Below are 18,289 nucleotides of genomic sequence, written 5' to 3'. Positions count from 1 at the left end.
ATTCCATTTACTGGGATGGAGAAAAGACTTATAAAAGGCAGACAGGATATGGAGGCAAGAATAAGATTTCCATTTTGGGCATTTAAAGTTTAAAAGGGCTATGAATCAATCACAAGAGAAGTCTGGACTAAAGATATAAATTTGGAAGTTATTCACATTTGGATGGTGTTTAAAGCCATAGGGATGAATGAGCAAGAAGAGGGCCCAGAACTGAACAACCTGGATATTTAAAAGTTAAGCAGAAGAGGAATTAAAGCATATAAAAGTGACTAAAAAAGAGACCAAAGGAGGACAAAAAAGAAGACAGCCACAAGAAAAGACAGTTTCAAGAAGGAAAGCATAGTTAGCCATGCGCAATGCTGCTGAGATACTGCCTAACAGTGGCTATGCGCGGTACTAGGCAGACAAAAACTCTGCTGCCAAATAGCAATCACCATGAATGAGTGTGATGACTGATTAGCAGTATCCTCCTTTAGTGGCAGATGTGAATCTAGTGATAGACATGCCAGGTATTTACCTCCCTTGATAATGACCAGCGCAAATAATTGGTCTTCATTATAATGTATCAGACTCTTCCCAACAAAATCAAGCATTCTCTACTCGATTCACAGTACCATTACCCTGAACTCAAGTTAAGTATTAGGAAATCGTGTGATACTGCTTAAATAATAACAAACAAGCAGAAAAGCACATCTTAGAAATTGGTATATATGTTTTGCAGAATGGTAGACTAAAGAGATCACAAGCTTTCATTTTGAGAAAAATTACAAACTTTCATTTTACCCATTCAACCAGGATAAGGGCCAATGAAGGTAGCATTTCTCAATTATAATCAGCAGCCAAAACCAAAATGCTATTCCTTCATACCTGTACATAGAATTTTAAAGGTTAATACCTGGGAACAAGTAAGTCCAAGACTGCTGTTCTCATCTAACTTATTTATTTTCCAATGACAAGAAATACAATCTCAGCTACCCAGATTTTTAAAAAATGTCTACCCTGAACTGTTATTTTAATTAGCCTAATTTAGGTAAATTTATAGGTATAGCTATATTAAAGAAAATTTAAAGCAGATCTTTACCAAAAATCCAAGGACCTAACTCGGGTAGTTCTCAAGGAACCTCTAGAGGGTAGGGGGAGACAAGCATACAATGATGTTTTCAAAAAGGAACATGATGGTGTGATATCACTAATGGAATGCATACTTGTGTATTCTTGTGTTCCAAGATTTCTTAGTTTTAATCTATAACATGGTAAATAAATATTGACAGATAAAACCCACATTAATAGAAGCTCTCTGGAGTCCTCAATAATTTTTAGGACTGTTAACAGGGTCCTAAGATCAAAAATTTTGAGAATTACCACTCTAAGGTTCTTCATAGCCATTTATTTGGTATAAATTTAAGCTTACCCTGACAAAGTATCGCATGATCTTGTTCTGGAAATCTCCAGGAGGTAGCAATAAATATAGTAAGACCTCACACAAATCCCTTAGGAATCCTAGAAATTAAAAAAAAGTAGCTATAATAACATTAGAAAATAGGAAGTCTCCACTTACTCTTGATGTGGAACACAAAGGTAGAAATAAGCAGTTTCTAATCATAACAGATTATCTTAGTAATTAATCAATATTCATTAAAAATTCTTCCATTTTTCTCCAAATAGCAACTATTCATTAATCAAACTAATATATTATTTTATTTTGCTCAGTTTACCCCACATTTTGAATTGCTAAGAAACTTCTTTACAAAAGTATTTCCCCCCAAAAGTTTTAGTTGTACAGTGTATTTTATACTTTTACCACACATTATCTTTGCACATTTTAAAATATACTTGTAATTCTTCCTTCAAGAAAGAATGTCCACTATCTTGGCAGGTAATAATGAAAAGAGTATGCTCTTCTATTTTACTGACTGAGGAGGCCGTGATTTTCATAAAAGGACTGCACACTGTATCTATTTCTTACATTTAGTTTTTTCATATCAGTGCTAATGAAGTGGAAATTAAAAATTGAAGTGCACAATAAATATAAAAAGGAAAGAAAAAACTGAAAAAGAAGGCAAAGAAATTAAAAAGTTGGGCACAATTTTTAAAAACTCTAAGAAAACAATTTCCACAACTAGGAATGCTTTTCTGTAGTTGTTCATATGCTGACACTTTTGGGAATATAATTCTGTAGCTGATCCTGTTAATCAAAAAAATGTGCCAAGTAGTACAAACTTTTAGTCACTGTAAAATTAAGAAAAGACAATATCCTCAGCTAAAGTTTATCTGGTAAAACCTCTCACAAAGAAAAGACAAGTCCCAGGGGAAAAGTTGGGGGAAGGAGTAAACTGGGAGTTTGAGATTTGCAAATATTAACTACTATATAAAAAATAGATTAAAAAACAAATTTCTTCAGTATAGCATAGGGAACTATATTCAATATCTTGTAGTAATCTATAAAGGAAAAGAATATGAAAACAAATATATGTATGTATGTGTATGACTGAAACATTATGCTGTATACCAGAAATGGACATACTGTAACTGACTATACTTCAATTAAAAAAAGACAAGTACATTCAACTGTATGAATTTTATTTGAAATTATTATAATCATTCCTGTAGAAAATATTTTAGGGTAACAGGTGTACTCTTGAAATATAAATAATAAATTCAAGGGAAAGATAAATTACCATAGATCAAAAAACTAAAATTTACAATTATAAGATGTTTGTGCTTACTATACTTTAAAAGAAGACAAGAGAAGTAATCTTTAATTGCCATGTTTAAATTGAAAGATGACCTTTAAAAATGAGAAAAGAATCTGGGAACTACTTTAAAGAGTTAAAAAAATAAAATAAAATGAATAGGAACTGTGTCTCTACTATACTGCCTATCCTGTAAGAACAATTTCACCCTTATATTTGTTCACTGGTTCTGCTAACTTGTCTCCAACCAATATGAATAGTTACTGTTGTCCAAAGAGTTAAATTAAAAAGAAAACCTTCTTCATCTTTGGGAGAAGTACACACTAGATCACGGCAAACGTCCTTCTCCATTTCAACTTCAACTTCAAAGAAGGTATCTATTAGATCTTCTGCTGTACCTAGACAAAGAAGGAACAATTCAAGATATACAGAACGATAAAGAAAAGTAGATTTTAAAATCTTAATTTTCAAATGGAATAAAGATCTTACCTTTCACTTGATCATCCTTCTCTGTTATCTTCTGTTGAGCCTTTCTGAATACTCGTAGGTGTGTGCCAAAATCATCTACAATACGTGTAGTAAAATAAGGTTGCCAGTCTATTTCTTTTGACCTTATAAAAAACACAGTAAATAAACATTATATAAATGTTTTTAATCAAAAATATAAATTTACTTAATGACTACTGAAAGACAACATGATTATCAGAGGCTGAATTTATTCATACTGATATTTGTTCATTTAATTACTATTACATCTTAACATTCCCTTTCACAAGACCCAAGGTACATCAAATCTACCTCAACCCTCGAACAGTATTATCGGAAGTATTTTATGTGCTGAAGGTTGAAAGTACTATCTAAGCGCTTAAAATAAATAGGAAAAAGAATCCAGTTAAATGTGAAATGAGTCTGACAACAGGTATATCATGCAACTTCTCATCTCAGACATAATAATACATTAGCAATTCAAAATGTTTTTGCTTGCTTTTAAAAGAATGTTTGAGACATTTCTTCATTCCCTCTGAACTCTTTTTGAATTTTCCAGTGTTTTTTAAGCTATACAGCCCAAGTTCTGAATCAAACACCTTTGGTATGAACCTGACTGGTTTCTGTTTGCATATATAAGTACTTAAAAACCTGACTATTCAAAATAAATATAGTCACATGGAAATGATTTAAAGAATGATGTAAAACACCACACTTACGCATGAAAATGGTGGTTACTTATTTTATTAAGTTACCTACTACTGTATCTCAAAAGCAACAGACCTCAAAAAACATTGCTAATTTAGTACATTAGTGAAACAGAAAACAAATATAACAGATAAATCAAAAACACTTTATACTTCTCTTTGGATTAAGTGACACTTTTAAACAAACACTTTTTTCAATGCTGTTTTCCGTAAACCAGCACTAAAATTAATACACCCCTTTAGGAACAGACCAAATAGACAGAAGACAGAATCTATTCATGAACATGCTGGGCAATGGGGGAGCAAAAGAAAGTACACCATAATTCACTATGCTGATTACCCATACAGGTACAATAAAGAAGCTAGTGAATAAGTTAACCTGAGTATTGTCTTATGAGATAAAACTTTTAAAGGCGATGATGGCATTGAGAAATATAACAGATGGCTGTTTTAAAATAAAAACAAAGTATTAACATTCATATAATTTTTAATGCTCAATTATGATTTTGCTATATACAAGGAAAGGAAGAGTAAATTTTAAGTACATGAACACTAATCAATTTAACAAAAATAAAGGTAACCTGAACTCAAGTATCTGAGGAAGGGTTACCATTATTTAGAATATAAGAGCAAAGTTTTATACCACACACTAAACTTGGTAACAATACTCAGCCTCAACATAAAACATGAAATAAGACTTAAACCTAGAAGTCTCTAGAGCCTCTTTTTCTTATTTTAAAAAGAAAGTCAGAATCTGTGTATCTTTCAAAAATCTTTACATGGATTATTTGTGCAAAATCATCCAAACTTGAAAATTTTATAAAAACAAAATTTACTTAGTATAGTCCACTGGCTCATTTAACCCATAAAGGATTCATTCTAACAAATTTAGAAGAAAGCAGAATATATACTCTTTCAAGTTGCATGTATTCTGTTTCACGGCACAGTGCTATTTATAGAATTTATTAAAATTTTCAAACAAAATAAAATGCATTAATTTTGAAGGCCTTTTAAAACCTATCTCAATTCATTACAGAGGATGCAAGGAATTTAAAATAAGTGAAAGTTAACAAGCAATGCAAATACATAAAAATTAAGTTTTAAATATAGAGTTTTATTTTTAATATATAAATATATTGAAGGTGGAGAAAACAGAGAACACAGTATTCTCTATCTCTGTCCAAGGTCATTATTTTCCCTCTGCTTGACTCATTTCCACTGAATACATGCAAATCTAACATAAATCTGAGCTCAAAAGAAATTTTCTAGGTTAGGAAGGTAAGAGCAACAGTAGTATGGCTTCTCATTTATAAATTAAAAAAATACCTACTAACAATTTCTAGCAGTATTTGTCTTAATAAAATTTGAAAACATTTTCATGGCCATGAAGTACTCTAAAATTATGGTGTATGATTAATATGTAAAATGGAATTTAAATACAAATTCAAAAATCATTCAATTTATGTAACAGCCACACTTTGTTCTATTGATCCACATGTAGCTTTCTACTAGAGCTCTAAATATCACTCTTAAATTATGCCTACAGTCAAGGCTCTTTTTCACTTTGTTTAAAATATTCCCCTACATGATTCCTATTCTAATAAAAACACCTGGATTATTACACAATGCATCCTACTACCTACATTTCATTTTATTACTACTTAGAAGCTTTCATTTCTTATATTTAAAATGAGAGCACACTTCCTACATGACCAAGAAAGTAAGTGATTTTTCAACCCTACCCTGAAAACATAAAATTATAGTAGGCGCCAGAAGCTTATATATCTGGATAGGATGGTTGCAAGAATTACGGTGGTTAACTAGGAATGCAAACATGCAATGAAGTCTTAATTAAAGCACAAAAGCAAAAGTCAAACTATAAAGTGTACTTCTCTGAACATATATTTATCATGCTTTATCTTCATCTCTTAACACCAGCATCTTATTCCTGGCTTTTAATTGGTCTCCCACATCCACCCTGTCTTCCCTCCATTTTATTTTCCATAGAACAGTCAGAGTGATCTTTTTAAAAATATAAATATAATACAAAACAATAGCTTTAAAAACCCTTTAATGACTTCCCATGGATCTTAGGGCTAAATATGAATGCTTTCTCCAAGATCTTGCACATGTGGGACCTTGCTTATTCCCTCTTCATCACGTGCTCCACTCCTTTCCTTTTCATTCTGTTCTTATCTCAATGCCTCAGGACAGACTAATTCCTCTGCCAAGTCTGCTCACCCCATCCAGTCTCCACAAATTTATCTTCTCTCCCCCACATTCCCTTGACAATTCCCATTTATACTTCAGAGTTCATCTAAAATGTCAATTCCACACAGCAGCCTTCGCTGACCCTCACCCTCCGCATTATTCCTTCAGACTAGGTTGGGATCTCTGGTTACATATTCTTACAATAGCAAATTTTTCACTTTTTATAGCACTTAGAGCCTACAGTTAAATAATTCAATTGCTGAGATAAAAATCTCAGGAAGTCAGGGATTTTGTCTGTTTTATTCCACTGTGTTCATTTTATTCACAGTGGTATCCCCAATGGTAAAATAATACGTTAAACACTGGAGGCGCTCAATACATACTGATTTATTGATTCTTCTTTCAGGGTCAGAGCACTGTTAACAGGTGCTTAGAGAATGGCCATGTGAAGCACATACAACCGTTGCTTCTTTGCTCTTTAAAGTTCTGAAATAGGACATATAACGAGAAGCTCTTTTTGCCTCTCTAAACCACAAAGCTACTAAATGTTAATGCCTAACAAAGGGAATGAACGTCCCAAATACGTGGGCTGAGACTGAGATTATATAAATTGCTTCACTGGTTCCATCTATTCTAAGCAGTATACAGCTCATCACCAGTAACAGAAAAACACATCAGAATCAATTAAGTACTGCAGTAAAAAGCACTGGCATATCTGTTTTTGATTCAAGTAAAAGATACACCATTTCATTAGTTGTGAAATTCAGCAAGCCAAGTTACCTCCCAGATTTTCCTCTAGGGACACTTACAGCTTTAAGAATCTATGATTAACCAAATACCCATCCCAACACACATACACACAGGAACAGAGTCCATGGAAAAGTGGTAATTGGTAAGTAAATCAAAATATTTGATCAAAAGAGGGAAACAAATGTATTTCATTTTAACTTATATAAACCTTTCAATGTGCAAGACTAAGATAAGACCTTTGATTAAGGTTTTGCTAAGTGATATTAATGTGGCTTTTGTCTTGAAAAAAACCTTTCTCACACTTAGGAAGTTACGGTTTCCAGTTTCTTTTAAATGGTGCAACAACTAAAGACATTTGTGAATAAATCCAAAAGCAGAGCCTTCAAGGCTTTTCACCAATATTTTATAGTTGTCCTCTACACGCCTAATTCAATTGCAACCTATTTATTAGCTAGCTTTAAGTAAATTCCAAAGCAAGTGACCTAATTTTCATAGGAATTACCCTGCTATTCTCATACTTCTTCAAACTATGTAGGAGTAAATTAAATTATATGATTATCATAAAAAGTTTAACTGGAGTCCACAGGTTCAGAAACAAATACAACTGCTGTTTTGTTTTTTTTTTTTTTTAACATATTTGATTATCTTCCTCCTCTAAATCACTCATGTTCAGCTCACACTACAGACCAACTGTATCAGATTTTCTGGGCCCAAGAATCTACAACTGACTTTTAATAAGCTTAAAACTCAAAAGGTGGGGACAGAAGTGGACAGAAGTACCAGAAAGTAGTCTATCAGCCTAGCTTTAATGCTAGGGGTATGAGTCAGTGTGTCTTACAAAGGGAATGGAAAATGCTGGCTAACTAAAGCTAAATTAAGAGAATTTCTACTACAGTAGTACAGAATTGGTACCATCCCAAAAACAGCTTAAAGTCTTGTTGACAATAATCACACCCATAAATAAGTAGAGGTTCATTCAAGTGCTATGTCATAAGTCAAAAAATATTAATTAAAGAGGCCACACTTCAAAAAAAATCTTGATGAGTAAGCAGTATTTAAAGGGGGAAAGGAAGGACATAGGAACAAGCCAAAGAGGGGAAAGAGCATGGTACGCGCAAGAGTCGTCACATAGACTTGCCTAACTAGAGAAGCGGGTGCCCCCTTGGTAGAGGCAATCTTCACACACTCAGCACAGTACTTTCCTGGAAAAGGTCCTTTATGTCAAGATAATAAAAGTAAAAACTGATCTTCCCACTGAAACAATTCTACGATAAATGTTGTATTACTGATGCTATATTATTTTTTTACAAAAATGACTACTAAGATCTTATTTAAAACAGTTAAGAATGACACAGTATACTGTATACTGCATAGTATATATGTGTGTATATGTGTGTACATACACACAAACACACATATATAAAAGCTTTTTAAATGTATACTAATCAGTAAGGGCAATATAATAACCAATTGTATAAAATTATATGTGTAACTCTCCTATAGATGGTCTTTTATTTCCTACATAGAAAAATGAGACTTTTTTTTTTAATCCTTATAGTATAAGTTCTAGTTTTTCTGGGTAGATTTTGACAACCATCTTTGAGGGAATTTTGAGGAAAGTTTTATTCCACTAAAAGGTTTTTGATCAACGGACCCACAGAAATCTTTTGTTGAAAGCAGGCGGCCTGTCTGTGAAAAAAAATTTTTTCCTTGAGTCACTGAATCAGACAGTAACTTCCTCCTCAGAATTCACTATTATAAATAATATACTCTTTAAAATACAAAAATCTTTATATGTTTCCATCCTTCAAGAGTTCTTGATGGAGTACTTTGCTGGTGTCAAAAGATTCAGCCTAAAATTGAATTTGAGCAATATTTTAAAGGCACAGAATTGTAAACTTGCTCCTAAACCCATTACAAGATTTCCCCTTCTTCTAGTCTCAATTTGCTCATAAATACTTCATATTACTGTAACTCTCTCCCCAAAGTACCTGTTTCCCTTTTAAAATCTACCTTAAGGATTTAGTTATAAGGATCGAGTATAAAATAACAAAACTGCTTGATTCACAACATTCCTGAACTTACATTAAATTTAAATTAATCCTCAAAAATATATGGAGAATTCCTCTTTCACAGGAGCAATATTAGCAACCATATGAGGAAACAAGTTTCATTACTTCATGGTCACTAATCTGTATGCTCCATTCTCTTGGCTGGACATCGCCCCTGTCGGGTGCAGAAGTGGGAGAGCCAACGTGCACATCTCCTTCCTAGGCTCATGTTCAGTGCCTTCATGCTCATAGCTTGAAATCATCCATGGTGGACATACTTACATTTCACAAAACCTTAAGTAGTAGACTTATAAAACCACAGACTTACTGTTTTCAGTAATCCACAGAGAATAGCAATAGTTTGGATAATCAGATAAAAATGTTAAAGTTTCATTGACATAAGACTTTTTAACTATAGAGAAAGATTAATCTAGTAAATGTCTTTCACGTTTGAAGTCATGCATCCTTTCTGACCACGTAAAAATGTAAGTTTAAATAAAGTTATCATCATCCAACTCTAAGATCCCCTACTAGTAAAACAACAGACGAGAGGAGTACTTTAATTCCAAAGTAAATTAAATCTAATTAGCAACCTCACACACTATAAAAATAACTCCTCAAATGGTATTCAAAATGTGAGGTGTGACAGAGGATGTGAGTGAGTGTTTTGAAGAGGAGGTATGACTGAAAACAGATCAAGATTAGTACCAACCTGACCAGGGACTCTTAGTAATTTAGAACTGAAAGAGATCTGAAATAATTACCAGCAGCCCCTATAATTACAGAGCCAGAATGTAAATTACATATTCTAGATTATATAGTTAGTGAGACCAAGGCTTTATTAACAAAAAAAATTAGGGTTCCTAATCTTCAATTCAGTGTTTTCTCTGCTACACCTTAACAACAACATGAAACCTTCTGACTTGTGAAAATTATAAACAAATTGGTGGAAATGAAGAAAAATTTAGGCATGCAGTTTTATATAGCCATAGTAAAGGAAATGATATTTAGTCAACTACAACTCCACATATGAAGTCCATCCAGTTCTACATCCTGTGTCCCAATGCTTCAAAGAGGTCAACAACGCAGATGTTCTAAAAAAAATCTTATCTCCAAATACAAAGAATAACTTACATAGAGGGACACACAGGAGACACACTCACCTATTTTAGGGGTTGAGTATAAAGAACACAGAGCTGGAAGCCTTAATCAAGCTATAGGAAAAGAAAAAAATTAACTTGGGACTAAGTGTGCATCCTCTTAAGTATAATGTTAAATACAGTATTAAAAATTAAATTCATGCTATTAACTATTTTAATAAACAAGATTTTCAGTAAAATTTACCTAATAAATAAAATACTCCTAGACCCAACAGTGTAATCTATTAAATTTTGTGGAAAAAAATTAACTAGGAAGTCATAAATGGAAACTCGATTAACAACAACTTACTGAGTATTCACTGTCCCATCACATATAAGACACTGTATTAAACATCACTTTTAAGATCACTTCCCAAGGAAATAAAGATACATGCCATTTATAGTTGAAAAAAGGGATTCTTATACGTATGTGTTCATAAGAATATAAAAAACAGAGAAACAGAAAAATGAATTTAGTTGAAAAAAATCATCCTAAATATCTTTACTGCTGACCACCAAATGTTTCTATTTATCTCGGGCTATAACAATACATGCCCTTTTTGTAAAATGTAACTTCTTTAGATTCTCTGCATCAGCTATAAATCAGCCATAAATCCACAATCCAAAGATCACTGTTATTATTTTAGTGTATTTCTTTTTAGTCTCTTTGCTATGCTCACATATTTACAATTTTTTACACAGCTAAAATCAGAGTATACACTATTTTGTATGATTTTTAGTCTAACATATTTCCTATTTGTTTAATAACATTTTCTAATATTTTACTGGATGCAGAACTTTGTATTCCAAGGGTCAGCAAGTTTTTTCTTTAAAGAGCCAAACAGCAACTATTTTAGGCTGTGCAGGCCATATCATCTCAGTTGCAATTAGTCAACTCTGCCATTGTAGCACAAAAGCAGCCACAGACAAAACGCAAACAAATGAGTGTGACTGTCCAGTAAAACTGTACACACAAAAACATGTACATGGATGTTCACAGGAGCATTCTTTATAACATCCAAAAGGTGGAAGCAACCCCAATATCTACCAACTGCTGAATGGATAAACAAAATGTGGTATATCCACACAATGGAATATTATTCAGCAATAAGAAGGAATAAGTAATAGTACATGCTACAACGCAGATGAACATTGAAAGTATTATGCTAAGTGAAAGAAGCCACTCACAAAAGACCATGTACTGTATTATTTCATTCATATAAACTGTCCAAATCCATAGCGAGAAGCAGCATATAACTGACCATCTAGAGCTAGAAGCTATGGGGGGGTGTATGAGAAGTGTCTGACAGTGGATACCAGGTTCCTTTGTGGGGTCATTAAAATGTTCTTAAATTGACTGTGATGAAGGCTGCACAACTCTATGAATATAGTAAAAGTCACTAACTTTAAGTGGGTGAATTGTATGGTATGTGAATTATATAAATAAACAATTAACCATCCTGGTCTCTTCTATATATATAAAAACATTAACTTATTTCACTCTCTTTTAAATATTTAGATGGTTCTCAATTGTTTTTGCATCTTCCTGATTAACCTCTCTTCAGCTAAGTTTTCAAATGGCAAAGAATATAAAATGGAAAGAGTGTAAAACTTCACTGCTGCAAATGTCCATTATTTGAGCTGTACTTGCCTTATGAACAAGTCTAGAAACATTCAATTTACATTTCTATGGCAAAAGGCAGTGAGAAAAACGGAAAACGTTCAGAACAAACCTCCTGTCATTCCAGAAACAGTGATACCATCACTATCAGAAACACTGAATCTTAGAAGCTACATATCCCTACGTCCTTCCCCTAGGAATACCCTTCAAGAAGGAACACAGTAGCATTAGAATGAATCTCCTTCCTGCTAATCTTATGGCTCAAAGGAACAAACGTATACAGGGTTAGTAATTACATTTCACTTTTGAAAGCAAAAAGTTACCTTGCTCACTTGTACCTTCTTACACACTAACCTCATTCCCCTTCTTAGAACTGTGCTCATACTATTTCTCTTTCCTAAGATGTCTTTCATTTCCCTCGTTCTATCTCAAAACATCCATTCCTAATGCTCCCTGGTGGTCTAGTGGTTAGGATTCGGTGCTCTCAAAACATCCATTCCTGAAGTCCAGTTTGGGCCTTAGTCCACATAAGGTCTTCATCAGTTACCCTGGTCTACTCTATCTCTAGATGAAATGCCCTAAGTACCATATAAATGACTACTTTATTTCTCTCCATTTCATGTGCTTTAATTTTGTCCCCCTTTCCCTCACCCTTGAAATATAAATAAATAAATAAAGCTAAGAAGATGAGGTCAAAGAATCTGTGTATATATCCTAGGAACATAATAAATAATAAATACAACAATAACAACAAAGTTAACATTCACTGAACACTTACTTTGTGCCAGATCCTAAAATGTTTTACATGCACCTTTTCCCCACATAATCATTACAATAACCCAAAATAAAACAATCACCCCATATTACTGATGCAGAGACTGAGTAACAGAAAGTCAAGTAACTTGCTCAAAAAGTCACTTATTGGGTGACAAATACTTTATCAAATATTTCATGGACATCATCTTGTTTGTCCCTCACAACTCTTAAGTTTGCTACAAGTACTAGTATCATTGTTTTACAAAGATGCTAAGAAATTTTCTTTTAAGTACACTGTAATTTAATGGTACCAGGAGAATTAGGCTTCCTGTCCTTTGTCACATTATTTTCTTTGAAGATAGAATAAAAATTCGTGAGTTATCACAGATTCATCCCCTAAAGCTCCAGTCCAACTGATGCCCAGGTTCCACAAAGAATTCAAGAGTGCTCTAGGAAAGTTTCCTTCCCCAAAATGCTAGAATAACAGGAACTAATGTTACTATGGAGTGTTATCATTACAAAGGACTCTCTCACATATGGTATCATTTAATCCAAACAACAACCTGATGAGAAGAGATGGGTTATCACTAGATTTAAAGAATTTGCTTTTTGCGCATTCAAGGCCATTGGGCCTAATAAATACTAGAGCTAAAGCTCAAAATCAGAACTTTGGATTCTAAGTATATCCTTTTCTTCCTGTTACACTGCAAAATCAGCATTTTGTTTTATGCTGATATTCCGTGACTGTTTCCCCCAAAGTGATGAATAAATATAAACAGTAGAATGTGGTGATTCTAAATCATTTCTGGGTTCAAAGGCCCTTTCTAAAAATGAAATCTGTGGAGTCCACTCAACAGGAAACAAAGCACAGACAATTTTGCATACATTTTCAGGGCTTCATGGGCCTCTGGTTAAGAACCCTATACAAGATTGTAATTTGAAGGATAGAAGTGATAATTGAAGCCTCACAGTGCACAGCAGATAGCACAGAACAAGAATTTTTAAAGTATTCAAACGATTAGAACCAGACCTAATTTTCTTGATATTGGCATTGGAAATAGTCACGGAGCCTCGGTGAAGACATGCATTTTAGTAGTAATAGAAAAAGCCAATGATGGACAAAAATTAAGTCATTCACAGAGAAGGCACAAACTGAACCTTACTGTATGCTTCAGGTTTTATGTCACATCATTTTTAGCCTGAAAGCAGCCTCAAAAGTACCTTAATTATTATCAGCTTTTTACAAGTAAGGAAACTAAAGCTCAAGAGAAGCTGATGAATTTGCCCCAAAACTTAAGGCCAAAGACAAACCAAAGCTATGAATTCAGATCAATCTAGGATGGGAGAAACCTGGCTCTTCCTGTTATCATCCAAATATTTAGCTGTTTGATAGCACAAGAATTTTACAGAAAGGAAAAAAAAAAAACAACTTGTGACAGGAAGTCTAAGGATGGTTAGAGGATCAACAACAGGGAAAGCACTGCCATGAGAGGAAAGAAAGGAGGGAGAAACTAAGACGAATAATCAAGATCAAAATAAATCTGGTAGGGAATGGAGGAAAGAACAGTGACTATTAAGAACAATCTGATTCTAATTCTTACTCTGCCCCCAACTCACTGGATAATCTTGCACTAACTACTTAACCTTTCTGGATCTTACCTTCCTCATCTGTGAAATTATACATGTTGGATGGCATAAAAACTTAAATTTCTAAATTCCTTCACAATTTTTTAAACATTTTCACAAATATTATTTTCATTACATTCCACTGAGCAAGGATTTTGCTTAAATCACTGCTGTATCTGCAGCATCTGGCTGGTACAAAGTAGGCACAAAATACTAGTTGAGTGAATAGATGAATTTGATCCTGACAATAACCCTGTGAGGAATGCAGAGCAGGACAGGTACTACTATGCTTATTTCACATATGAGAAAACCTAAAGTCCAAAAAATTTAAAATACCTGCTTACAGTCCCACAGCTAAATGGTAGAGCAGGATATGAACTCAGGAGTTCCAATTACTAGTCGAAAGTTCTTTCCAGGTCTAAATTTTGTTTTATTTTAATATACTCTTAAGCAGTCTGACACAAGAATAATGAATTCTTCTTATTCCCACCCTTACAAAGGGAGTAAAAATCATTAGGATGGTGTTACTATAAAAAGCAATGAATGAGTGATTCAGAAGAGTTATCTAAAAAAATACCTAATGCTCAATAATGTTACATATATAAAATAAAGGAGATAAAATCCAACTTCTGACTTCTTTCATTATACTATATTATAATAATTCGTGTTCCAGTGAGTCTACGTTCGTAATTATGGCTGACCACTTTATAAATGTTTGCTGTTAATCATAAGGGAGGAGCTCAAATCTATCTAAGCAAGGTTATAATTCAAACCATAAACCTTACCGTAGGCCTCTTCAGTGACCTGAGGCTGAGGAACTCACCTCCCACTCAAAAGCTTAAGATCAACGGAATTACAAAAGGAAAGTCTCAACAGAGCAGCATGAGCTAGAAATGTCTATTCGGACAGAGATGAAAACACAGTAAAAGCCCTAGGGCAAAGCTCTATCCTCCAAGACTCTCAGAAGTACAAAACTATCTCAAGAACCTAAGTGAAGGAGAAGAGGGGTTGGCTGGAAAATAACACCTTCAGATTTGAGAATGTACTCCTGGCAGAGCATGCAGCCTACTGCCTTGAGGCGACAGGCTAGTAGGAAAATCTCTGTGTAATGGGTAGCAAAATCTTTTATTAAAGGAAAAAAAGACTGCAAACTCAGCCAAACATAAATTCCTTTCTTTCAAAATTAAATAATTTCTGGATATGAAATGTCCCTCCCCCCTACCAAATTAAGTAGTTTATGTACAAAGATATAGACCAAAATATTTTGTCATATCGGAGGCAATATATAAGTGGGTTTTGTAAAGTGAGAATTTTAGTATATCTCACAAAAGAAAAGTTTCTTAAAGGAAACTCATTAAAATATACTTCTCTTCTAAAAGTAAATAAACTGAATATGCTCCACTGACTTTGGCTTCTTCTCCCTCTAAGAGGACTTCCATTAGGTATGTGCCAAAGGTAAGCGAGCAGTTTTACTGAACTATTTCCATAGCACTTGAATAAAAGAGTATCTGGGGTGACTTCTGAATCTCAGTGAACCCCAGTCTACGCTGCACCTGAAGCCACGGCCACCTACAAGCTGGTGCTGACCCCGCACAGAGGAAACACCTGGAATCTGGAGAACAGCATTTGCGGCTGGTGTGAAGCCAACCTGAGCCCAGTAGGAGATGAAGCGCCACGCACAGGTGCTACAAGATGCTGGCTATGAGTTTGACATCTGTTTCACCACCATGCAGAAGAAAACAATCTGGACCCTCTGTGCAGTGCTGGATGCCACTGACCAAGTGTGGCCGCCAGTAGTGAGGACCTGGCCTCAATAAAGCAGAAACTGCTGCTAAGCATGGCGAAGCCCAGGTAAAGATCTGGAGGCACTATGATGTCCCACCACCTCCAATGAAGCTCAACCATTTATAGCAACATCAGTAAGAACTGCAGGTATGCAGATCTCACTGAAGACCAGCTACCCTCCTGTGAGAGTCTGAAGGACACTACTGCCAGAGCTCTGACCTTCTGGAATGAAAAAATTGTTCCCCAGATGGAGGAGAGGAAGGGGTTCTGCAGACAGTCCATGGCAACAGTCTTCAGAGCACTGTCACCCATCTGGAGGGTCTCTCTGAAGAGGCTACCATGGAGCTGCTCCTGCCCACTGACATTCCCACTATCTACGAACTGGACAAGAACCTGAAGCTCATCAAGCCCTTGGAGTTCCTGGGAAATGAAGAGCCCATAAGGAAAGTCATGGAGGCTGTGGCTGCCCAGGGCAAGGCCAAAAAGTGCAGGCAAGCAGGCCGACTACTTTCCCAAGAACACCCTCCCGGCCCAACCCATTCCTCTGCACCTCTCCCCTGAACATGTCACACTGACCACATCTGTAGGCATCTTAAGTTGCAGCTTCAGATGGAAATCAGTGGCTCTCAATTTCGTTTTAGCCATTTTGTCTCGTTTCCACTTCCTTCATACAATCTAGTCAGAACAGCACCTCTGGGGCATGGATCCTCAGTCCATGCCAAGGGAAGATTTATCGAAGAGGGTGGAAAGGGGACATGGAGGAACCATGTTAAGTGTGACCAATGAGGCGGAGCAAGAGAGCTTATTTGTGTTTCCAGGAGGTAGTCCTATACTAGTCTGTAGTCAGATGACTATCTGGGAGGCTCTAGTGATTCCAGTAGAAGAATGCAAACTGCATGGTGATGCAAACAAACATTTCCTTCCATACTCCAGAGGAGCTGGCTTCAGAAGATTGGGATCAATCCTGGATGTTTACGTGTTACATTTACTTTTACCAAAAAAAAAAAAAAAGTATCTACCTACCTAAAGTATATAGTTGTATATATTAAACATTTCATATATTATTTATATCTGTAAATATTTTAAAATATGAACAACAAAAAAACTTGGGGTTTCTAGTGGTGGTTGACATCAGAAAATAAGCCATTCCTTACACCAACATGAGATAAGCTCCTTGACTTCTAAGATACAGGAATTCAGCCTGCTGTGTATTTTAGAATCTCTCCCTTGCCTTACTGTTTTATGGCAGTGAAATGCCTCTTAATCACGTTCAAGTGTGTCTTTCACTGTGTCTGATTTCTGAATCATGTTCTAGTTGTTTGTCCCTGCCATTTGGCTCATTTTGAGCATAACTGTACTAAATCCTATTTCCAGAACAGTACAATAAAGGAGTGATGTGCAATTCAAAACAAAACAATATCCGGGGAAGAGGGGAAAAAAGTATTATCAGTAAGTGGAGTAGGGGAGAGGATAAAGCTCAGTGATAGAGCACATCTTTAGTAATCATGAGGTCTTGGGTTAAAATCCCAGTATCTCCATTTAAAAAGGATGGGGGGGGGCACTTATACTTCAGAAGGTGCTGCGAGTAACAATAAACATATATTTAAAAAAAAAAGACTTTGAATAATCACATGATTGGATAATTGGACCCTGAGGAAGAAATTGACTAAGAGAATAGGGTTTTTAATCAAGATAAACATTCTGTAAATGCAAAGGTTAAATTTGAAGGAGTAAAGGTTTTTAGGGCTCTAGTTCTATAATCTAAGAGTTATCCCACAATAATAATATCCTGTTCTACTTACCTTGTAAAAATCAATTTTCTCCTCACACTTAAAAGTTATTTTCTCTATTAATACAAACAATACGTTTAAATTTTTCTGCATAAATACAATGCAGTGACCTTACCTAGTAGCAAACTGAATGAGTGCATTTTGAAGAGTCTGTCTAATTTCAAGAAGAAAAGATTCATCATCACTTAGTGTATAATACCAATACTGGACATAATCCCTCAAGGAAAACTGGATAACCTAAAACAAAAATATTGCAGAAAAAAAGAAATTTTTAGGATTTAGTGGCAAACTTCAATCTAAAACTATTATTTGCAAATTCTATTTATTTTCTACATACTAAATTGTGGTGGTAAATAATTGCCTTCATTACAAAGGTATCAATATGCTAAAAACCACTTCCAAAACTTTTAAATTAACTTGGTAGCCCAATTCATACACTGCCCAATTTTTTTTTTTAAATTAAAGAATTATCTGTATCCAAGTCCTACCAAAATTCAGGTAAGGATGAAGTTTGCAGAAAAAAATAAATTTCCAATGCTATAGTATAATGAAGAGTTTTAATCAGTTTGATAAAATGAGATGCAAAATAACGTCGACACCCTAATTCTCAAAAGAAAACATTTTTCCAAGATTATATCATCAGATTCACTGCAGTCAAATTACAAAAATGACAT

General features: G+C 34.6%; 1 protein-coding gene and 1 pseudogene across 2 annotated transcripts in view; one reads left to right on the top strand and one right to left on the bottom strand.

Moving 5' to 3' along the window:
- The window catches only part of SNX13 (sorting nexin 13), a 110,765-nt gene that overhangs the window by 48,121 nt on the left and 44,355 nt on the right, over positions 1 to 18,289 (bottom strand). For both annotated transcript variants that reach the window (XM_045504497.2, XM_010967162.3), the window contains exons 5-8: positions 17,731 to 17,852; positions 3,183 to 3,304; positions 2,990 to 3,091; positions 1,412 to 1,500 (exon numbers count right to left, since the gene is read on the bottom strand). In XM_045504497.2, the coding sequence (XP_045360453.1) occupies positions 1,412 to 1,500; positions 2,990 to 3,091; positions 3,183 to 3,304; positions 17,731 to 17,852 (435 nt within the window). The remainder of the gene's footprint in view (positions 1 to 1,411; positions 1,501 to 2,989; positions 3,092 to 3,182; positions 3,305 to 17,730; positions 17,853 to 18,289) is intronic.
- LOC105078606 (phosphoglycerate mutase 1 pseudogene) lies at positions 15,081 to 16,386 on the top strand (annotated as a pseudogene).

This window comes from Camelus bactrianus, chromosome 7, assembly GCF_048773025.1.
Source record: "Camelus bactrianus isolate YW-2024 breed Bactrian camel chromosome 7, ASM4877302v1, whole genome shotgun sequence".
In the NCBI taxonomy this organism is placed as follows: domain Eukaryota; kingdom Metazoa; phylum Chordata; class Mammalia; order Artiodactyla; family Camelidae; genus Camelus; species Camelus bactrianus.
Note: the sequence above shows the minus strand (reverse complement) of the source record. Positions and strands in the feature narration are given on the sequence as shown.